General features: G+C 39.5%; 2 protein-coding genes across 2 annotated transcripts in view; both read right to left on the reverse strand.

Annotated features, from left to right (window-relative positions):
• Positions 1 to 9,725, reverse strand: part of LOC110136021 (ankyrin repeat domain-containing protein 26-like) — a 57,149-nt gene extending 47,424 nt beyond the window's left edge. Inside the window, 5 exon segments of the mRNA XM_070471864.1 lie at positions 519 to 656; positions 2,215 to 2,321; positions 6,410 to 6,583; positions 6,742 to 6,856; positions 9,406 to 9,725. Coding sequence (XP_070327965.1) covers positions 519 to 656; positions 2,215 to 2,321; positions 6,410 to 6,583; positions 6,742 to 6,856; positions 9,406 to 9,638 — 767 coding nt within the window. The 5' untranslated portion in view covers positions 9,639 to 9,725.
• Positions 9,726 to 11,418: 1,693 nt separating this feature from the next.
• Positions 11,419 to 24,913, reverse strand: part of LOC110136031 (ankyrin repeat domain containing 26) — a 67,782-nt gene continuing 54,287 nt past the window's right edge. Inside the window, 7 exon segments of the mRNA XM_070471991.1 lie at positions 11,419 to 12,408; positions 13,559 to 13,604; positions 16,041 to 16,269; positions 18,254 to 18,471; positions 19,062 to 19,166; positions 19,168 to 19,353; positions 24,504 to 24,633. Of these exon segments, the coding sequence (XP_070328092.1) occupies positions 12,272 to 12,408; positions 13,559 to 13,604; positions 16,041 to 16,269; positions 18,254 to 18,471; positions 19,062 to 19,166; positions 19,168 to 19,353; positions 24,504 to 24,633 (1,051 nt within the window). The 3' untranslated portion in view covers positions 11,419 to 12,271.

Here is a 24,913-nt window from a genome sequence, read left to right on the forward strand (position 1 = left end):
TATCACGGGATCGGGTGGAGAGGAGGTGGGAGGGGGGACTGGGATGGGGAATACATGTAAATCCATGGCTAATTCATTTCAATGTATAACAAAAACTACTGCAATGATGTAAAGTAATTAGCCTCCAACTAATAAAAATAAATGGAAAAAAAAAACATAAAAAAAAATTAAAAAAAAAATAAAATTTAAGTATTAAAAAAAAAAAAAAAGAAAGAAATATCACAACTGTGACACTATTTGGACCCCATACAGATAGGTTACACTGGGAGTGAAATGGCTAATGTTAGGCTCTCTAAGGATCAAGGTCTACTTGTCCTGAGATAAAGAATCCCGAACCCATGGCCACATGTAACTAATCAGCCTTTTCTTCGCTTTCAGCTCATGAGGGGGAACAGCTCACCACTATTCCCAAACTGCCTGCACCAAACTGGAGCTCTCACTGGTCAGGTATTAGTAATAGTTAAAATTATTTTTGGCTGCAGTTTAGTGATAACTGGCATTTTAATGGGAACACTTACATATTAAAGCCACCAATAACAGCATATTCTTCTGCAGTCCATCCAAGAGCATCTTGAGGAAAGATGTCAGCACCTTGCTGAAGAAGAAGACTGACGATATTTGCTGATCCATAATTGACAGCAAGAATGAGGGCTGTTCTGTAAGAACAGAGAGATGACTTCAGCCTCAGGAAGTTTAGTTAACTTATTTAAACAACTAATTTGATACACTTTACCAAGTTAACATCTTGCCTTTCCATGAAGAACTGACCATTTACAGGCTTGTGTTCATCTTTGTAAATTACCTCCAAGGTTAAAATGAAGGGATGGAAAAGAAGCCTCCTGTCCCACTGGGATGGCACATAGCAGCAGTTACTATTTCAAGAGTCCCTGATGGGGACTTCCTTGGTGGACCAGTGGGTAGGACATCACGTTCCCAATGCGGGGGGCCCAGGTTCCATCTCTGGTCAGGGAACTTGATCCCTCATGCTGCTACTAAGGGTCCTCACAACTAGGACTCCACGCAGACAAATAAATAAATAAATGTTTTTTTAAAATAATAATAAAGTCCTTGATGGACAAGAAACAATGTTGAGGTCACTTATCTGAGGCAGGTGACTACTTAAGGGATGAATTCCCCATTTCCTCCTTAGTCTGATCTATTAGGTTTCAAAGTTAGTGAGACGTAGGGTTAAGGAAAGGCTACTTGCATGCTCAAAACAAAAATATTAATAATAATGGGAATAAAAAGAGTCTTGGTGGCAGTTAATGATGTTGACAAGCATGGGCTAGGCACTAAATGAAAAAACTATATATAAAATCTTTCTTACACATAGCCAACTTTGAAAGATGCATTATTATTCGCCTTTTGTCTCAGGAAACTTATTTGCTGATGTTAAGTCATGTGCCCAAGATCATAACCCTAACAGGTAGGAAAGCGAGGAATTGAACCCAGTCTGAATCTAAAGCCCATCATTTTCGTCTGTACCATCCACCTCTGACTTGTCTTTGTTAAAGGAACTGTTTATCCAATTATAGCTGTCTTTCTTTCTTCTATCTGCATTAAAAATGAAAACATCAAAATATACTAGAAATAAAAAACAATAAAAACTGATGAGCCCAGAGTATCTGCTGACAGTGATTAATAACGACTTTTTCGTTGCTGTTGTTGAGTCGCTAAGTTGGATCTGACTCTTTTGCAAACTAATAACATCAGCATTCTTCAAAGAAAGTAATTTAACCCAAAGAGTTTTCCAAAAGTCCTTTCCAAATCAAGTCCTTTATATTTAGTATGCATCTTTAAAATATATATATATATATATATATATATACATATACATATACAAAGTAGAGGTTAAAGGATTATTTTAAAAGAATTAAGGAATTTGATACTGTCATAAGGTAAACTACAAAGCAGAATCAATATTTTATAAAGCTAATAAAACCAATATGAAATCTCTCAGCTACTATAAGATGGACCAAAAAGCAAACCAAAAAAAATAGGTTGCATATGATATCAGTCAATATTATAAAAGAATATGAATCCTGCTATATATTCCTGCTATATATTGTTGTTCATAATTCCCCATCAGAAAATTTTATTTTCTACCTGAGTGGTGATGTGTTGACCACAAACAAATCCTCTTATTAAATTAATCTTGGTATTACCATCCTAGAACAGCACTAAGGTTTTGAAAAAGAAAAAGAACAACTGTACCTTTTCAGGTTGTCAACCGCATGTATATTTGCTCCTTTGTTTACAAGAAACTCTACTATTTGCTCTTTTCCTTCACTTATGCCAAGTAACAGAGGTGTGAGGTCACACTGTAAAACAGGGAAGACCATTTCTAATGTACACAGTCAACCTATTTCGAAACTGAAATTAAAATCGTGCAAGAGATTCTCTGAACTGAAACATATAATTCAGAAGGTAAATAAAAGGGAGCCCCCTCTTCATCCTCCTGTGCACCTTCTTTCCCTTTAATATGCTCCGCCTCTGGGCCTTCCCTGGTGGTCCAGTGGCTAAGACTCCAACTCCCAATGCAGGCGATCTGAGTTCCATTTAGCTACTAAACCAACTGCATATTTTAGGAACAATGCTGAGGCAGAAATATATATTATCTGTAGCATGCATAACCGATCCAAGGATGACCATGAGTAAACTCAAGGTTTACAGACAGTCCAGTGGGAATATTATTCTCTACATGAACACGTAGACAGAAAACTTTTTTTTCCAAAAAACCAAATGTGGGAACCATGTTTTATGGCTTTCTCAGAAATGTCTCCTGGAATTTAATCTTACTCATTCTCTCCTCCTTGCTTGCTCCCCACCCCACCCCCGCCCCCACCCCCATCCCCCTTAAGTTAGACGTTCTGGCTGACAGGTCAGCATTAGCCACATGCTATCTACACACAGAATGACCCCCCCCTCCACCTTATCTTCAAAGACCTTTCTTGATGACTCTCATGTCATTACCTCCAGACCTCCAGGAGGAAGCTCCCACAATCCCAAAGTTCTGGTCTTTGTCTGGCTTTACTGCTCTTAGTTAAAGATCACAAGATAAGTGACCAACAAAAAATTTGCTCAGCATTTTCTCCGGCAGTTTCTCTTCTGCAAACTCTCCCTGCGCTCTCTCTCATCATCTTGTGTGTTTCCGAGAATTATTCAGTGCAAAACCGCCACAATCAACTTAAAAGTTCTAATTTGAAAAATTCAATCCCATTCTTAAGAGATCCTTTCAAAATATGAAATCGATGATTATTTACCTTGTCTTTGAAACCTTGAAATATTTATCAAAATCAACTATCGAACAAAAATTGGAAACTCAAATGCTTATGGAGGAAACGCTGGTGAACTGAGAAAGGGAAAAAGCCAGCTGAGGCAGGTAAACCCAAGAATACCTCCCCCATATCGAAGGGCTGGCCTCCACATGCAGACCAGACAGGAGGATGGGCTCAAGGGGGACCAGATTTGGTTCTTGGAGAAGCCTCAACTGCAGACTTCTGCATGAGTCTCCTAAGCTTTAAATGTTGACTCAGTGGGTCAACTAAACGAAACATATCCAAGGGCCACGTTGAGTCTATGGCCCACTTGCAGCTTGACGTTTCCTGTTTCCAAACAGGTGGGTAGAAAGCAGATAGTGTATGTGAAAACTTTCCTTTCTTTACTATCATATGCTTCACAAAAAACATGGGTCCCAATATGTAATAGATATGGCTATTAAGACTCATAACTCAATTAAAAATAAATTCTTTTAAAAGACTCATAACTCACACATCAAGAATGTTTCCACTGCCTGTTGAAACTACAATCTGTCTCCAGAATTCTTCTAGATTGTTATTCAAATGGATAATGAGGTCCTAAGACTGCTGAAACTAAATTATTAAAACAATTCCCATCTGTACTGTTAAGAAATTCATGGGTTTTAAAGCTCTCATCTGCTTATGCCAGGGATCAGCAAATCTAACACACACACTGCAAGAGTCTGTCCTGCAGCTGACACCAAAAGAGGCGCATGAGTCGCTACTACTGCCCCCAGGAAAACCCTGTTGCTGACAAACATCTGTTGACCTAGTGACCTGGATGACAAGAGAAGGTGCAAAATCCTGACAGGGTCAGACTCTGCAGATGAAGTGACTTCGCATGAGCATGAGCAAATCTCCATTCAGTGGAGAGCCACTGAATGATGAGTGGTTGGAAGGAAAGGGAGTTATTGTTCAAGCCAATAGATATTTTCAATACAATCTTTTTAACTTCTCAAGCACAGAGGCAGAGAAAGTCAGGCTAATATTGTGGGAAAGGAGGGAGCTGACGGAAGTACCAAGCATTTATCAAACTCCAACTCTTTTAGAGATGACTTTTCTTTCAGATAGGTGCATTTAGAAATTATACTTATTCACTACATAGTTCTTCATCAAGGACTGTATCAGAATCTCAAGGAAATAATTCTAAATACACACGTCCAAGACTTCCTTGATTTATTCAGTCAAAATCTTCAGAGGACAGCCTAGGCTTATACATTTTTTAAAATAACTTTTCCCAAGTGATTGCAGTTCACCAGCACAATCTAGCGAGAATAAGTGCAGCAACCGCTCCAGTATCATCTCTTACCCACACGGCCAATTCCTTCTATTACTTGAGGATTTGGAAAAAAAGAAAAGTGTAAAAGGGAAGAGTCATCAAAACTGCAAATTCTCTCATTTTCCTCAGTAAACAGTGTTAGAACAGGGACTGGTAAACTCAAAAGGCAACCTGATCTCATTCTATGTAAACCCCTTACTTTCCATCAAGACATTCTAGATTGGAGAGCAGAGTCTAGACTCTTATCTACGTGGCTGTTTCTGGCAGAATAGGATAAGATGTCAGTTAATTATTTGTTCTTCTCTCTTCTTTCCCACTTACCGCCACCTGTCCACTGCCAGTCTGATTTCCTCAGTCTTCCTAAAACTGGTATCTAGGCCAATTTACAATTTACTCACTCTCTTTCTTAAAATAACAACTATTATCCCTGAAAACCGAAAAGCACCTTACAGAAATATATAAACTGAAGGGAATGAAAAGCAAAAACTAAAACCTCGGGACTCCATGGTGGTGCAGTGGCTGGGTCTCAGTGCTCCCAGTAAATGGGGCCTGCGTTCGACCCCTGGTCAGGAAACTAGATCCTGCATGCTGAAGCTAAGCCCAGCACAGCCAAATAAATAAATATTAAAATAAATAACTCCTCTTCTTGGCATTTCCCACTGCCACAATTCCAGCCTGACTTGCACTTTTCACTTGCTCGCGCCTTTCCTTTCCTTTTGCCCCTTAAGACTTGGGCAGTGAGAGAGAAACCATGTTTATATAAATCATTTTTCATAAAATGGGAATTTGTCAACAGCAGCAAGATTTCTATTATGTTCTAAAATGCTTTCATTATGTTTGAATTTTAAGACAAAGTCTACTTCAGAGGGAAATTTTGTTTCACGGTGTTATTTTAGACCAATTAGGGGAAAAATTTGAGTGGGGGATATATATGGAAAAAGTTTTACCTTTAACAAGTGCAGTGTTACCACAAATATATGCCATAAACACATGAGAACACTTGACTCTCTAATGCTTCTTTAGAAACATCACAATTTAAAGTGCAATCTTAGACAATTTGGTTCTTTCAAAATACTTTCACTCAGGGAAGGCTGCACACACAGCTTGCAAACACAGAAAACGGAGCCCTCCTGTGAGAGCGGAGGGCGCTCCTCGCGGGGCTGCAGCAGCGGGACGTCACCTGCTTCCTGGAGAAAGAGCAGGAGGGGCAGCTTCGCCATCACCAGCTCCGCACGCACCCTGCAACCCCGCCGAGCAGCTCCCCAGTGCTGGGCACGGGAGACCCCGAGGTGTACATGGCGAACCAAGTGCTCAACAGCACCAGGGAACGCCCTTGCTGGGAGTCAACATGACCTGACCCTCTTGGTCGGATCTCAGAACCCGGGGGCCTGGACGGCTCAGGGTCCCTGGCCTGCTGCCTCCCAGGCCCACGTGCACTCACCCGGCTCCCCGTCATGGGCACTGGGTCTCCTTCCTCCTCCCGCCCACCCCCAGGGGCACCCATTCCCTGAGCCCCTGGAAGCAGCCGCTCCTCACATCACTTCACTCCCCCAGGCCTTCATCACTTGTGCGCTCTGAGCCTACCACCCACTCCCGGGCACGTTCTGATGGGAAATCTTCCTTCTGGGGTAGACGGGTGGCTGGGAGACAGAGCTTTGCCCTCTCTGTGGACACAGACACACCTCCTACCCCTGCACTGGCTGTGTTTCCATGGTAACAGGGCTTGGTGGACACTATTCAGTTTACCTATTTACATAGTTAGAAATAAAACACTTCTAGCTTAAAGAAATGCTTCACAAATACTTTGTAAATAAAGTTAGTTGAGTTCTACCTTGTTCCTGGCTTCTATATCGGCGTCGTAGGAAAGCAGCTTTGCTGCGAGAGACACATTCTGGCAGAGGACGGCATAGTGGAGCGCGGTGTTCCCGCGGACGTCCCCGACGTTCGGGTCCGCTCCGCGCTCCAGCAGGAGAGTCGCGCACTCCTCCTCTTGGCATTCCACGGCCTGTCAGCGTGTGCCAAGAAACAGTGTAAATCCTAGGAAGTCAAAATACACAGTCCACAAGCCTCACCAGTTTGCTCTATCTAAACGAGACAGAGTCACGTTTAGCCTCAGTAGTTAAATCCACCCACCTCATGTGGACACGGTTCGCTGCCCCATACCTTCATCAGCGCGGTCCTGTGTTCACTGTCACAGAGGTTGAGCAGGCATTTTCTCTCCAGGAGGAGAGTTACCACCGCCGAATGGCCATTGGCACAGGCCAAGTGGAGGGCAGTCCTACGAAAGCAAGAGGAGTTTTGCGCAAACTGTAGTGTTACTGTGTCAAAATACACAATTGTTCCTGTGATTGAAAACATTCAATAGTATGCTATTCCTATCCCTCTGAAACAAATATTTCGTTCCCTTCTGGAGAAAGAACATTATATATTAGCATTAGCACTTTTTAACACAGTAATGAAAGAACAATCTACTTGAATAGAATGACCATGACCTTGAGATTCAGCTCAACATGGGTTTGAATTTGACTTTCACTCTGTCACTTATCAGCTGTCGCTCACTCTCTCTGTACCTCAATTTCCTCATCAACAAAATGGAGAGAGAGAAGTAGTTCTGTCACAGGACACTACCACGACGCTTAAATGAGATCCATGCAAAGAGTTTAGAACTGTTCCTGGCACAGGGAACAGCTCAGTAATTGTTAGGTAATATAATCATACTTATTACTATTACTACTATTTTATAAGGACAAAACTCAATGAAGTCAAAGGGGATCACACCTCCTTTGCAGATACATTTTGAGGATTAGAGACAACGTTGTACTTCAGTGATTCTAATACGTTCATTTTCTCACATTTTAACATCTCTGACATTGGAATAAAATTTATAATTCACAACATCTGTACAACTATAATTGGTAGCATTTTTGTTTGTTCATTTCTCATTTTTCCTCTTGATCTAATTACCATAAGGTCTTTTTGTCTAAGGTTGCTTCTTTTCAATTCAAGTATAGATGATGCATATTATATATCATTATATATTACAGGTACACAACACAGTGAGTCACAATTTTTATAGTTCATACTCCATTTAAAGTTATTATACAATATTTGCTATATTCCCCATGTTGTACAATATATCCCGGTAGCTTGCAGGATTTTAGTTCCCCCACCAGGCATCAACCCTGGGCCCACAGCAGTGAGTCTTAACCACTGGACGACCAAGGAACTCCCTAGATTCCCTTGACTTCTGAAAAGGCTGAAAGTTGTCAGAAGATATCAATCTTCAAAAAAAATTCTCAAAAAAATTGAAAGTGAGAAGTCATTTTTATCCTGTGCCACAATCCTATTGGTACCAAAAAGACAAGCCCTGTCTGCTAATCCGACTTGCCTATAGACAGCTTGATCTACAGAGAGTTTTAAATTTTTTGTGTTCTTAAAATTTTAAATCAACATCTAGATTTCTTTTCTTTTTTTAGTGTGTGCCAAAATCCAGGAAACTCCAGAATTCTTACTTTTGAAATCACTCTCATAAGGTCGTTGGGGTGGGCGGGAGGCTCACAGGAAGGGGATATGTATATACCTACACCTGATTCATGATGTCATACAGCAGTAACAACACAACATGGCAAAGCAATTATTCTCCAATTAAAAATAATGAAGGTTAAGAAACAGTAGAGACAGAAAAAACAGAAGGTCTCTGTCAGCAGATAAAAATATGTATAAATAGGAATTTGAGCTTTATTCTGGTACTTTTCTCACTGTGCATATTTGAAATGTTTGATCCATACTCACTCTGAAACTTTATCGTGACATAAGAACTGAGCTACTTTTCTCTTTTACCAGGTTATTTCTCCACCATCTACACACAATTTATCATTTCTAACAGAAAAAGTCATCATTATCAAGTTCTAAAGTTTTACAGACATTTGGGTGTTTGGGCATTCTGTTCCATTCATTTCTCTATCTTTTCACTTGTTAGTAAATGAACACTTTGTGGGCACTTACAGAACATTTTGATATCTAGAAGAGCACATCTTCCTCTACTATACCAAAGTTTTAATTTCACCACAACAATTAAAGACAGCATATGTAACCCAAAATCTTTAAAATCATGAAATGTTGATTGGGTTTAAATATGGAAAGACCATATATCCTAAGAAAATGTCTTCCTATTCAAGGACACAGCCAGCTTCCTACTTCAAAGCTGTCTTCTAAGGTCCTTCAGCAAGGAACGCATATACACTAAGTGTACACTGATATAAAATGGATATTGCATTGTATCTGAAGAATTTTTAATCCAGAAGTTGATTTGGCATGGGAATTATTTTGCTCACTATGCAGTGTTCTATACTATATAACCTTATGGTATAAAAGTGTATACATTAACAATAAGATATTGACAACATCAGAAATCTGTCCACTGCCATGATCCACAAGAGGCGATCCATGAAGTGCTTTCATAAATCACATGAGAAAAAATGTGAGAGCCAGGAGGTTCAGAAGATTTCTTGAAGGCTATATAACTTCAGAGCTCTTATTTATGAGTACATCATGCTAACCCATGCAAATAAAAAGTAGGAGGAAGAAAGGAAAAACAGATGCTATTCATGTTTCATTTCACTTCTGTGATTACCGACATTCAGTTAAAGGACTTCAAAACTATCAGTAAAGTGCTCTATAAGGGGAATTATAAGTGGGTCCAAAACCAGCTAAGGATTTTGGCTGCCTATAAAGTCTGCGGGGTGCTGGATCCCAGGAAGGTATCCAGGAGCCTTGGAGGGGAAACTCACAGGAGGGATCTCTGCCAGGCCCTGCCACCCCGCTTACCTGTTCATCTTGTCCTTGTCATTCAGGTCATTTTTTCCAATCAACAGGACCTGCTGCACTTTAGCTACGTTGCCTACGCTGGCAGCTTTGTGGATCTTTCTGAGGTCCTTGTCTCGGATGTGGTACCCGGGCTGGAAGTTGATTCCATCACCGCTGTCTCTCCCCGAGCTGATGGAGGAGCCAAAGGGCGACGACACTCCCTTCTTACTCCCGAAGCCAAAAAGCTTCTTCATCGCAGAGCCTAGGGACTCCAAACACACCTCACCTCCACCTCGGCTCTTCACAGTCCCCTAAACCCAACACAAGCGCTACAGATAAGTCACAGTGGTCCCGCCACAACCTCCCAGTTGGGAAGCTCAACGGTTTGGAATCTTTCATCCCAGAATGATCGTTGCTAAGCGACACCTCTAAACACATTGCCCGTGTGCACAGAGGCCTGGCGTGCCAGACTGCCCACTGCTCATATGCAAGAACTGTGAAGTTCATTTCCTGAAAGAAAGAAACAATATCAATAAACCCTTACCTAAACTAAGAAAGAAAGACAGGAAACTCAAATAAATACAGAAATGAAAGTGACATTATAACTATAGAACTGTCAAAATAACTATAGTATCCAAAGCAATCTACAGATTCAGTGCAATTTCTATCAAATTACCAATGGCATTTGTCACACAACTAGAACAAAAGTTTTACAGTGTGTATGGAAACAAAAGACCCCAAACAGCCAAAGCAATCTTGAGAAAGAAAAGCAAGAGCCGACAGAATCAGGTACCCTGACTGCAGACTACTCTGCAAGCTTCAGTAATCAAAACACAGTACTAGCACAGAAACAGAAATATACTGAATGATCAGTGGAACAAGACAGAAAGTCCAGAGAGAAACCTACGTACCTGTGGTCAGTTAATCTCGGATATTGGAGGCAAGACTATACAAAGGAGAAAAGACAGTCTCTTCAATAAATGGTGCTGAGAAAACTCAACAGCTACATGTATAAGAAGGAAATTAGAACACTCCCTAACATCATACACAAAAATGAACTCAAAATGGACTAAACACCTAAATAGAAGACAGGTCCTGTAAAACTCAGAGGAGAATATAGGCAGAACACTCTCTTACATAAATTACAGCAGTATCTTTTTTCATCCACCTCTTAGAGTAATGAAAATAAAAACAGAAATAAGAAAATGGGATATAATTAAACTTAAAAGCTTCTGCACAGTGCAAGAAATCATAAACAAGACAGACAACAACCCACAGAATGGGGGACAATATTTGCAAATGATGCCATTGACAAGGGATTAATCCCCAACATATTCAAACAGCTCAAAGAGCTCAATATCAGAAAACAGACAACCTGATCAAAAAATGAGTATAAGATCTAAATATACATTTCTCTAAAGAACACCTACACATGACCAAAAAGCACATGAAGGGATGCTCAGAAAGGATGCTCTGCATCACTAATTAGAGAAATGCAGAAATACTATACGAAGGTATCATTTCACACCAATCAGAATAGCCACCATCAAAAAATATACAAACAATAAATGCTGTAGAGAGTGTAGAGAAAAGAGAACCCTATTACACTACTTATGGAAGGCAACTAGGTACACCCACTGTAGAAAACTCTATAAAGATTTCTTTAAAAACTAAGTATAGAGTTGTCATATGATTCATCAATCTCAGTCCTGGGCATTTATCTGGAGAAAACCATAATTCAAAAAGGTACATGCACCCCAGTGTTCATTGCAGACCTATTTACAATAGCCAAGACACTGAAGCAACCTAAGTGTCCATCAACAGAATGGATAAAGAAGATGTGGTGTGCACACACACACTCACACTCACACACACACACACACACACACACACACACACTCACAAACACACACAACCTAAATGGGATATGACTCGGCCATAAAAAGAAATAATAATGTCATTTGCAGCAACACAGATGGATCTCGAAATTACAATACTAAGTGAAGTAACTCAGACAGAAAAACAAGCATCACATCACTTACATGTGGAATTTAATAAAAATAAGATTATTTACACAACAGAAACCAACTCAAAAGATCTCAAAATCAAATTATGGTTATGAAAGGGGAAACATGAGGGAAAGGATAAATGAGGAAATTGGGATTAACATATAAACACTATTTTCTAGTAGTCACGTATGGATATGAGAGTTGGACGACAAAGCAGGCTGACTGCCAAAGAATTAATGCTTTTGAACTGTGGTGTTGGGAGTAGACTCTTGAGGGTCCTTGGACTGCAAGGAGATTAAACCAGTCAATCCTCAAGGAAATCAATCCTGAATATTAATTGGAAGGACTGATGTTGAGGCTGAAGCTCTAATACTTCAGCCACTTGATGTGAAGAGCTGAATCATCAGAAAAGACCCTCATGTTGGGAAAGCTGGGAGGCAGGAGGCGAAAGGGGACAGCAGAGGACGAGATGGTTGGAGAGCATCACTGACTCAATGGACATGAATTGGAGCCACCTCCACAAGGTAGCGGAGGACAGAGGAGTCTGGCGGGCTGCAGTCCATTGGTCGCACAGAGCCGGACACGACTGAGTGACTGACACTTTCACTTTTACATGGAAAACTTAACAGTGCTGGGTTTTAAATCACTTAAAAGTTAGTTAGCTGCAGAGAAAATACTTAGTATCAAAAGTACTTAGATACTACTGTTTAAAAGTAGTATTAATACTACTTAAAAGTAGTATTTTAAAAATACCATTAAATTTTCATCACACACACAAAAATATTTCCCTTTAATAAAGATTTTCTCATCATGTTTAATGAGAAACAACTAAAATGTCATGAAAACGGTCCAGAAGGGAAATTTTTACTATTTATCTTTCAGATCATATATTTTTTCTTCAAAACCTGTACATATTCTTGTGATGTTTTCAAAAGCAGGTCCTCATACAGATTTGACCCATCTGTAGCTCCTAGAGGAGACAATCCATAGGACTCAGATTCAAATTCAGCAGCAGCTGGAAAGAAAAAGGATCACATTCTTTATCTAAAATACTTGAGTTAACTCAGTATTAGTAAAAAAAAAAAAAAAAAAAAAAAACACATAAAAACAAAAACCTGAGATATTTCTAAGTGTTCTGACAAATGAAACATATCTATAGATGACATAAAACAAAATACAAGTCTACAATCATATAATCAGCTCATGGTCCCACATGTGGCTGAGTATCAGAGCTTCTGGCTTTCTCATTCTTCATTCATCTACTCAATAACTATCTGCTAAGGTGCTGTGACACTGGAATTACAAGATAAAGGTGACCCAGTCCACCCTGAGAAATGATAACGCCATAAACTGGAAAAACAGATAAACAGGCAATTTCCATATGGAGTCACAAATACTAAGACAGATATACAAGATGGCACAGGGAACACTCAGAAGGGACAGCCGGCTTTGTGTCAATACTGCCAGCTTTCTGGCGGAGGTGCCATGGAAGCAGATGCCTGAAGGACAGGAAAAAGACAGGAGATGGAGAGGAGAAGCACGTACAAAGACCGGAGGTGAGGAGCACGACCCTGTGGGATCCTACAGAGTCTGGCTGGTTAGATGCAGAGCTACGGGGCAGAGTAAGGTGGTAAAGAGATAAGGCCAACTACTTTGGAAGGACCCAAATTGATGCGGGTGTTCGGAGCTTTTCCTGAGGGCAAGAGATAAACTAGTGACAAAGTCAATGACACAGAAATTATAAAGGCAGCCATCAGGTGACAGCTACGCAAACACGACTGCCTGAGTCTGGGTGTCCCAGCCTTAACTGCTACCGGCGCTGAGACGGTGATGAACTCCATGCTTCCTGAGAATGGCGTCAGGGTGCAGACGGACAGTTCCACAGCGATGGCAGCAGTAGAGGAAGGATACAGCCAGAAATAAACAGAAATACACAGACCTTTGGAGAGTTTTTTTAAAACAATGGAACATGATGGATAAATGAGGAAGAAGAATATTTTTCACTATGACTGCCCATGCTTTTACATTTTTCATTAGCTATGGATAAGAAAAAATATTTAACATAGTATCTGTTATCCAAACAATGGAAAGAGATGCCATTTACTGTTTACAGTCTATTTCAGAAATCAATGTCTAAATTTAATTCATACATTTTGGCAACATACCTTCTCTTAGTTCTCTAGTTATACTCCTGTCCAACTCCTGCCGCATCTGAAATAAGTCAAATATTATTTATCTTTAAGTTAAGAAAGAGATATTATCATAGGAATGATATACAGCTTACTAAATGTGACATTTAAATAATACTTTTAGAGACTAGACCTAACTTGAAGATTACCTAAGTAGAAAAATAAGCACATGAAGAAAATGAATTCCTACTTATTCCACTTATAGACAACAGAGAACATATATATGGAACATCATTTAATCTGATAAAAAGTACAATAAATATCAGTCGATGGAGTACACATAATTTCAAATTAGAGAATGATCCATAATCCTAGGAATGACCCACAAGATTACTATCTTCTCCCCCCTCACAGCTCCTGCCCTAAATACACACTTCCAAGACCTTTATTTTGATTTCTAGGTGAGGATCCTGTTCAAATGGAGGAAGTAGTTTGAGTCGAATGTTATTAAGGAGAACACATCTACAATTTTCTTTAAACTTTTCCATTTAACAAAAACACAGAAAGGTGAGAAAATTATACACAAGAAAACAATGTACCAGCAAGTTTTTATTCTAAAGGCGTTTGGCGAGAAGGATTATCTCATAAGTCTTCGTTTCCGAACTATGTCCCATAGAAGTGGAAGGTCCCACAGGGATCACTGCAGGGTTGAGGGACAGAGAAGTCACAAGTGAAGGACCTCTGGCCACTCCTTTGGCTAAAAGGCTTTATACTTGTCTCTGTTTTATGTAATATGGTTCCCACAAAAGGTTTTTGTTTTTTTTAAAGAAAGGTTGTTTTCTTTGAAAAAAACAACAACTTTTTTTAAGGTATAAGAGTCATGATGTAGGCAAAGTTCGTAATTCTACAAAAGAAGTAACAAACCAATGACTTTCTTACTGAGTCCAGAGTCCCATGTCAGCTACTTCCTCAGATTGAGAAAAAACACATAGATTTTTAACTATAACATAGAGAAAATGAATATCTAAAAACTTCTTACATAGTTCAATAATGCTTGTGGCATGACATGACATAGGAGCTTTCTAACTAAATCATGTTTTAAAGGCAAAAACAAGAATAAATTATTGTCAAACTCCTATATGTAGCAGTCAGTTGATACAGTTAATTTATAAAGCATAAATTTTTTAAAAACACATGACAGAGAACTTGAAGGAGAAAAGTTCCAAGGTAAGTTCCAAAGTTTCAAAGTTCCTACCCTCCTTATGAGAGGTGAGGAGAGTTATGAAATGGGTGAGTTTGGGAGAAGGAACTTCTCCCAAAGTGATTGCTTGGTTCCAAATTTCTTCTTTGAAAAGATTAACACCGTGAACTTGGGTCTGCAGTAGGCAGCCTGCCCCTGGGACGGGGGTCAAGCATTTGCTTCCTCCTCTTAGGCCTGCGTGGGGAAGTGTCTGACTTGGGATGAAGTGTTCGGAGGCCCGCTGTGACTGCACAGCTAAAGTAGGTCCTCCAGGTTCACGGCTCTCAAGTATTAAGACCCAGTATAGATGCAGTGCTGTCGATGAAACCTTAGATTGCTCTCCTATGATGGCAAGAAGCCAAATGAGAAAACAGGTTAAGACTGCATTTAACAAGGGCTACTTTCCTGTGCCTCACAAACATCAGGAAAACACCATCAAAACCATAAGCCTGTGTGCACTGACTGAAATGGATATTTTAATCACAATGATTAAACAGTGAAAACTGGTTGCAATTTAAAGATTCCCCGTCATTGCTATCTTAGGTACCATTCATCCAGGTGATGTCAAGATAGAGACAAAGTGACCTTCATTTATAATTTTTAAATGTTTGAATTAACTACAAATCTAGAAATATTCTACAAATGCTCAGCAAGATTTTCAATTTTAAATAAAAATGCTATAGGTAAAATAGCAATTAAAGAAAATGACAAAAATGTCATTTTTGTAAGAAATGACAAATTTTATGTAAGAAAATGACTAAAAATGTTAAGCTAAAACTAGAAATGAATGTTTTGGTTTAGTACTATAAGCTTATTTAATTCATAAAAAGGATTTATCTAGGATTCCTTAAAACAAAAAGCATCCAATTGTGGTTAGTGTTCAGATGCCAGTGATTCACTTATGCTTAGAGGTAGAAAAAATTCGTTGCGTACAGCAGAGCTTGGAAATGATTATGAACCATTGCCAACTGAAATCAATTAGAAATCAACTGAAACATCTAAAAGAATACTTTTGGATACTAGGCAATAAGATTTTGTTTCTAAAGTAGAATTTAAACACGGCTTTTTGAGAAATTTAATACTTTATTAAATATCTCTTAAAATCAAGAACTCTGGGACAAAAAAATATAAAATTTCTGTCTCCTTTATTATCACAGCTAATTATGACTTTTACTTAGGGTGCATTAAGTCAAATAAACAACTCAGAAGTTCACCAAAAAACAAGGATCATTCATATCAGAAATCTGAAACCCAGTGAAAAAAGATAACAGAACTAACCTTGGTCAAGTAAGTCTCCACGCTGTCATCTGAACGGCGTGGAATTGAGGTAGAGAACCCTCCATGTGCTCTTGGAGTAAGACTTCCGCTGAGCACTAAAGGATTATTGAAATTTCCAACACAAGGGGGCTCCAGGACTGGCCTCGTGCTAAGAGTGCTGAGTAAAGATCTGTTCTGCTGCTTCTCCACCTCAAGTTTGGTGCTGATCTCTGCCAGCCTCTCATGAGTCCTGGGGAAGATTGAAAACACCAACTTTGTTCATGTTTTCCTAAATGATTTGCTTTTTTAAAGTTGCCCTACAGTGGCTGTACTAATGTGCATTCCCACCAACAGTGTAAGAGGGTTCCCTTTTCTCCACACCCTCTCAAGCATTTAGCAATCCCACTTCTGGGCATACACACCAAGGAAACCAGATTTGAAAGAGACACGTGCACCCCAATGTTCATCGCAGCACTGTTTATAATAGCCAGGACATGGAAGCAACCCAGATGCCCATCAGCAGACGAATGGATGAGGAAGCTGTGGTACATATACACCATGGAATATTACTCAGCCATTAAAAAGAATTCATTTGAATCAGTTCTAATGAGATGGATGAAACTGGAGCCCATTATACAGAGCGAAGTAAGCCAGAAAGATAAAGACCATTACAGTATACTAACACATATATATGGACTTTAGAAAGATGGTAATGATAACCCTATATGCAAAACAGAAAAAGAGACTCAGATATATAGAACAGACTTATGGACTCTGGGAGAAGGCAAGGGTGGGATGTTTCAAGAGAACAGCATTGAAACATGTATATTACCTAGGGTGAAACAGATCACCAGCCCAGATTGGGTGCATGAGACAGGTGCTCGGGCCTGGTGCACTGGGAAGACCCAGAAGGATCGGGTGGAGAGGGAGGTGGGAGGGGGGACTGGGATGGGGAATACATGTAAATCCATGGCTGATTCATTTCAATGTATAACAAAAACTACTGTAATGATGTAAAGTAATTAGCCTATTAAAAAAAATAATAAAATTAAAAAAAATTAAAAAATTAAAAAAAAATAAATAAAGTTGCCCTATAGTAAATGGAATTCCCATTAAACTGTTTGAACCCTGAACACATAGAGGGGGCCTCCTGTAAACAGTGACAACCGTAATTTTGTTCTAAAAGAAGTGCACGTCTCTGGGGCTCCTCAGGTAACAAGTCACCGCTGGGAGAGGAGAGAAAGGGCGGCAGAGAGAAAGGGAGGTGGGCCCACAGTGACCCCTGCTGCCTCTGGGACACGCCTGCCCCCAGGAAATAGTTTAGGGGTGAAGGGACACACCTCCCACAAAGCTGCGTTCAAGCATTTGCTTTCACCACCCTTGTGTACACGTGTCACTCACGACCTCAGAGAAATTAAGCATTTGGCTCTGAGGTATCACCGAGAGTCACAATCTTGAGGGGAGGACAGCAAAGTAAATGGGTAACTGAGAAGAGCTAGAACAGCCCCAGGAACAATTACAAGCATCCCCTGCTTTTCCAAAGTGCACTTTACGTCACTTCACTTATAGGAAAGGCCTACATCAACATCTGTTTTTGATACTCAAAAAAACAAAAAAATTGAAGAGGCTTTTTGGTTTCATATAAAAAGGTTCAGTGTATGTTTTACAGAGAGACGCATCACGCTCCCCAAGCAGGGAGAATGGCTCCACTGAGCTCCTTCCCAGAATCCACACCCCACATCTCAGATCAAGTTACCCATCTGTGAGCACCTGTGCTTCACTTGTGCATACTCATTTTATGTACCAACTAACAGAATGTGTCCTCGGGTCCCTTCTTCATTGCTTTATGCTGTTTTGGCTCATGAAAGGCTTCCTGGGAAAGCTCTGCTTTCAGACCCTGGGGAAAGCTGGACTCAGCCCTGGAGGTGCGATCTACCCTTTCAGTCCTCCACACCCCTCAGTGAAGTCACCATGCTATTTCTAGCCACTCTGAATTATCCTGCCTTTCACCCCTGTGTTCATTGCCCCCAGTCTCACAAGCATGCCTTTATGCAGTGTAGAAAAACTTACAAGGACACAGTATTAATAGCTTGTCCTAGGGCGCCCTCTAGCAGTGACCATCTAGTCAGCTTTCACTTCCTACTAATCTCAGGAACCGCACTCTATATAAATGAGGCTTTAGACACAAATTAACAAACTAAATTTAGTTTGTGTGATTCTGTGTTTTGACTTACTTGTCTAGTTTACCTTCCAATGATTTTCTAACTGCTAGTTCTACTAGGTAGAGATGCTTATATTTTTCCAACTCTGCTTTATGAGAATCTTCTTGCAAAGTTTTCACCTTGGAGAGTTCAGATTCCAAGTCTTTAATTCTGAATTCCATCTGACTTCTTATGGAAGCATTATTCTTCTCTTGTAACTGCTCTAAGTTCTCTTGAGATGCTGCTTGCATCTAAGGCAAATTTTAAAAAGTAACATTTTAAAAATAATCATTAACCTGGAAAATGACATTTCCTCCCTTATGTTTTGAGTCTGTGATTCAGAAAGCAACTTGAAAGGTTAAAAAAAAAGAGAGAACAGAAGTTTAAAACAATCATTGTCAATGCGAAGTGAATTAAATCTGAATTATAAAATTAAAATGGAATTATTGTTATAGTGGTGCTTATATAATCTGATAATTCAAAGAATAAGAGGATCAACTTAAAATTTTAAAACTTGAAGAAGACAACTTGAAAATAATTCAAGAGGATGGTACCAGTTCTAAACCACAGTATTTTCTTTTCCTCCTAGTAGTATTCTTTTATACCAATTGGTCTTATACATGAGAGGATTCTCTAGTGAGAATCATTCTGAAAGGTCAATTTGGGGATAACTGCGATGGAAACAGAAATATTTAAAGGGAGAAACAAGGGTCCCCTTCCTTCCAGAAAACTACCAAACCAACTGCTCTACGGGAAATAGAGCAAACACATAAGCTGTATACATCCAAAACGTAGTTGACAATGAGGTGAATTCAAGCACATGACAGATGAATATATTAACCTGCAAAAATAGGTTGACTTCTTTTAATTTCTCTACGAGTTCCTGTCTCGCTCTTTCTTCAATTTCCCGTTTATACTGCTCTATTTGACTGTGTTCTATCATATTACATTTCTATAAGACTTCTGAGGTTCACTACTTCTTGCTCCAACTTCTTTTTATTCTTCTCTAGTTTTTCACATTTCTTTTGCATTCCTTTCATAGACAATAACTCCTCTCGAAGAACTTGATTTTTTGCATCCAGGTGCAGACATTTTGAAGATGCAGTTTCCAGCTCTGCTGTAAGATCATCAATCTGCAAGAATAAAACAATACTGCTGGGTAATGAGACAAGTGGACGGAGCACAGCCTAACTCAAACCTAGGATCAAATAAATACGACGGTATCTGTATTATAGAATATAGGACCAGGGATTACTCAGAGAATCAAGAAAGAAGTTCAAACCACCAAGAGTCACAAAATATCTTCTTCACTGTCATCATCTTTGTCACACAATATCTGCACTTGATTTTGCACTCTTTTCTATTTTTTCTCCATAAAATGACAAGTCACCTCTTAGTAGAATGTCTCTTACTCCTTCCCCGCATCTTAATGCCCTGTTTTAAAGAAGTTTGAGGGATACTGTATTGAGTTATCTAAGGCTGAGTTAATACACGCTTCGCAAAAGAAGACTGTGAAAATCAGACTCTAATTAATAAATCTTATATATATGGATTCTAATCCCAGAAGTCTTCTTCTGAACTACGAATACTTTTTACTAATTTGAACTTCATTCCAAAGAAAAATGATTCGAAGGGTTAAAGAAATCCTATCTCCTAATAGTTTAGTGAGATAATCCACACATTTTTCTGAACAACAACAACAACAACAAAAAATGCCTCATTCTTGTAACCATTTGTTACTTTTCACAAAAAAACAGAACACACCAAACAAAACAACAAACAAAATTTGCTGGAATTTCAGTGACACTGAGTTGGAAAGAACTTTCCTTTAGACAGAATGGTTACTCGGTAAGTCAAGGTTGAATGGAGGTGGTGGTATTGAAACTGTCTACAAATTCTTTGACACTTTCTCTGAAACTCCCTCCCCTTAAATATGTGCTGGCCTCAGTAACTGATTTCTACTGCACAGAGTCTGGGGAATATGACTTTTGCTCCGGCGGAAAACCCACCCTTAGCATCAGTCACCACGCTGCGAAGAAGCCCAGGCCACATACTGAGCACCTGTCAGTGTCCCCACAGACCGCCCCCAACATATGTCCCATCCAAAAGCCAGCTCCGACTGCCAGACATGTGCATGAACTAATCTTCAGATGAATCTGGTCCCCACCTTCACGACATCCCAGCTGATGCCGACTGGAAAAGAAATGCGCTGGCCTCACTCACTGAGGCTTGCCCCAACACAAATCTGTGAACAAAGTAAATGCTGTTTTGAGCCACTAGGCTTTGACGTGGTTTATTATACAGTTTGCTGGTAATAAATAACTGGCACAGATACTGATATTAAAAATGTCATTAAAAAAGAACTAAAAGATGTGAGAATGCCTTTCAACCTGGAGGTAGGTGAGACCTGAAATGCAGATGCAGAGAAAGAAATGAAAATCCGAAGGGCTTCATGACATTGTAAACTGAATCCTGACGGCCCTTGAAGAGGCTGCTTGTGACAGCTGCCAGGCAAGAGAAGACAATGACACTGCAACATAGGGGAAAGACTCTTGCTACGAGCCAGCTGAAAGGAACAGCAATGAGAGGGTTAGCTATCCAAAAAAAAAAAAAAGACTATTAAATATAAAGGAACCAGGTTCAATTATATTTGGGTTCAGTATCTGTATCCCCTTTACAGCATTTCCACATGTCCAGTTGTCACATGATGCTAAAGGAGAGAAACGACTTCTGGGATAAGATCAAACCTAGGGTGCTGCCAGGAAAACATGGTCTAAAGGTGAAGCCTGTAGACTGTGTAAAACCCTTCATTAAGGCCCTGGAAAGACTTAAGGTGGTGCTTCAAATTCCTTTAAGGATCTTAAGAGCATAAGGATTTTAAAGGCATCATCCTACAAAGCTTCACAAGAAGCCCAAGGTGCAGAGCTTCTCTCAAAAAAGATTTGTGAGGGTAACCTCTCCAACAACATGAACCCCAATCCAATTTACAGGACACTAAAAGCTTTAAAGAGAACCTTGGCAGCAAAAAAACAGTGCTTGGCCTAACAGAGACCAAGACATACAAATGAGAATCGGCCTTTGGGATTTTCCTAAAAGTTCAACAAAGAGGAAGCTGGCTTAAGAAACATGACTCAGCTACAGACAGAGGTCATTTCTTATGAAAAAGACAGCACACAGAACTCAGAGAGTAGAACAAAGGAGAAGCACTCCTACGGGCAGGACCAAGTCGTCATCAGAGAGCTGGCGGCATCAAACTGGACCTCAGAGCTGCTATGGACTACGGCGCCTCTCCTTTCCCATGTCTGAACGGGAGAGTCTAGTCACCCAGCAGAATGGTGGAGGTCTGAGTGGCAGATAACTCGTCCCTTTAGTTCTCAAGTCTTAGTACTGAGAGTGGTGTGCTCACGGGGTCACACTCTAGAAATCACACCCAGAAGCCTCATCCCCATGTGTCATCTGTACCTGATGAAGATGGTAAGACCTCGACTTGAGCCTGGGCCTGACTGTAGCTGAGACTTGTGAGGGAATGGGTGGGGAAAGGGTAATTTTCACATGGAAGGAACATAAAAACTTGTGGCCAGTGAGTAACTGTGCCAGTGTTTAAAAGTACCCTTAAATTTAAAAAATGTATTCTGTAAAAAAGGGAGCATACAGGCCAAGTAAAAGTGACTTGCTCCTAGTGAACAGAAGATGATGAAAGTGATGCTGTGTGAAGTGCAAAGTGAGATGAGACAAGCTTCTGCCTGGCTCTCAACCTGGAACCGGCCCCATGTTGCGAGCAAGCCCAGGCTGCAAAGAGAACCTAGGTGTTCAGGGGAGGTGTTTCACTTGTCTGCCTTCACCAAAGTGCAGCCAACCATAGATACCAACTCTCAGACGTGGGAGTGAATACACCTTCACCTGATTCCAGCCCCCAGCCCTCGAGCTACCGCAACTGGAGTCGAGGAGACGAGGAGACGAGAAGCCAGCCGTCCTGGCCACCTTTTCCTAAGTGTAGATTCTGACCGAAACCAGTCTTGTTTATTGAAGCCACTAAACTCAAAGCTGACTAGGAAAAAACAGAAAAATGGATTTTTGGAAGAGACATAATAACGAAACATAACTTAAATGCAGGTAGAAACTGGTCTCCTATAAACTGAAATATAATAAAGGGTGAGATTTTTAATGACAAATAATGTTGATGAGAAGAAGCATATAACTAGAAGAAAGACTTAAAAACTATTCAGAAAGAAGTTTTTTCAGGGTTCCTTTCAATTACAATTTCTTACAAATAGGCAGGTGTGTCTCCTTAGAATTTCTGCTCAAGTTTGAAAACAATGAAGACTAGTAAGCAATGAGACATATGATTTGAACTATAAGAAATAACGAGAAATAGTTTAATTACCAAAATCAGACATTTGACCTCATCTCAATTTACTGAAATTCTAAAAGAGATGGGTAGCTTTGAGTAGTTAATAATCTAGAACTCGATCTTCTTTGTCCTCTCCTCAGAGAGAGAAATAAAACACCACGAGATGCCACTTCATACTTGCTAGGATGGCTATACTCACAAAGACAGGTAACGACTAGTGTTGACAGGAATGTATAGAAATTGGAACGTTTTACACACTTTCAATAAAAATATAAAATGATGCAGCCATGCTGGAAAACAGTATGGCAGGTCCTCAAAAGGTTAAACAGAGTTTAATTGCTGTAATACAGCAATTCTATTCATAACTGTATGCCCAAAAGAAATGAAAAAATATGTTCACACCAAAACTTAGACATAAATGTTCACAGCAACATTACTGACATTAGCCAAAAAAGTAGAAACAACCCCAAAGGTCCATCAGATGATGAATGGATAAAAAAAAGGTGGTACGTCCATACAATAGAATATTATTGAGCAATCAAAAGCAATGAAATACTAATACATGTTAGATGTACCTTGAAAATATTATGCTAAATGAAAGAAGGCAAATGCAAACTAGTATAGCCACTATGGAGAACAGTGTGGAGATTCCTTAAAAAACTGGAAATAGAACTGCCATATGACCCAGCAATCCCACTCCTGGGCATACACACCAAGGAAACCAGATCTGAAAGAGACATGTGTACCCCAATGTTCATCGCAGCACTGCTTATAATAGCCAGGACATGGAAGCAACCTAGATGCCCATCAGCAGGCGAATGGATAAGAATGCTGTGGTACATATACACAATGGAATATTACTCAGCCATTAAAAAGAATACATTTGGGGAAAAAAAAAAAGGATACATTTGAATCAGTTCTAATGAGATGGATAAAACTGGAGCCCATTATACAGAGTGAAGTAAGCCAGAAAGATAAACACCAATACAGTATACTAATGCATACATATGGAATTTAGAAAGATGATAACGATAACCCTATATGCAAGATACAAAAAGAGACACAGATGTATAGAACAGACTTTTGGACTCTATGGGAGAAGGTGAGGGTGGGATGATCTGAGAGAACAGCATCAAAACATGCATATTATCAAGTATGAAACAGATCGCCAGTCCAGGTTGGATGCATGAGAGACGTGCTCGGGGCTGGTGCACTGGGATGACCCAGAGGGATGGGATGGGGAGGGAGGTGGGAGTGGGTTCAGGATGGGGAACACATGTAAATCCATCGCTGATTCATGTCAATGTATGGCAAAAACCACTACAATACTGTAAAGTAATTAGCCTCCAACTAATAAAAATAATTGGGAAAAAAAAAAAGAAAGAAGGCAGTTACAAAGGATCCCATATGGTGTGATTCCACTGACACGAAATGTCCAGAAAATGGCAATCTACAGAGTCAGGGAGTGGAGTCAAGGTTCCCTCAGGTTAGGAAGACCAGGAAGGGAAAACTGGCACAGGATGATTGCAAAAAGCTATAAGGTTTCTTTGGAGGGTGATCAAAATGTCCTAGCGTGGTAATGCTTGTATAACTCTTTAAACACAATAAAGTTACTGAACTGTACAGTTTAAATGAATGAACTGCATGGTATGTTCATTAGATTTCAACAAACCTGTCACCAAAAGCAACTGATGCTTTGGCGTCATTAATGCTGTGCCGCTCAGCTTCAGATCACCAGCCAGGGTTCAAGACAGAGAGAGTCAAGAGTGAGCCCTTGTTATCTAAAAATGATATAGGGAAAAGCAGTCGCTTTTACTGGTGTCCAACCTAAAAATTTAATAGACAAATCTGTGTTTCATTGCTCAATGCATGGAATGATTTATATTTGCCCAAATTAAGTGATTCTGGGTTCGAAAACTGATTAAAAATTACCTTATGTTTTAGCATATTAATCTGAATATCCATTTCAGTTTGACTGGTTTTTAAATCTCCATGGAAACTAAGCTCTCCATTTTCATATTCATTTAACTTCCTTCTTGTCATTTTTAAGACTTTCTTAAATCTGTAGAAATGTATAGAATGAGTAAGTTCTTTAAGAGCCGATATTTAATAATTATTTAAACAGATATATGTTCTATCAGATAAAACAAATCTATAAATTATAATCCTTTCTCATTGTTCTAATTTAATATTCCTTGAAAGCATAATAACTAAATTCTAATCTTAGATAAATATTATGAAGAAAAATGTTATCACATTTAAATATATTGTGTGTGATACATATATGAGTTCTTATAAATAAGTTAAGATCAATTTTTAGTATGCTAGTGTGAAATATTAAT

Source organism: Odocoileus virginianus, chromosome 9, assembly GCF_023699985.2.
Source record: "Odocoileus virginianus isolate 20LAN1187 ecotype Illinois chromosome 9, Ovbor_1.2, whole genome shotgun sequence".
In the NCBI taxonomy this organism is placed as follows: domain Eukaryota; kingdom Metazoa; phylum Chordata; class Mammalia; order Artiodactyla; family Cervidae; genus Odocoileus; species Odocoileus virginianus.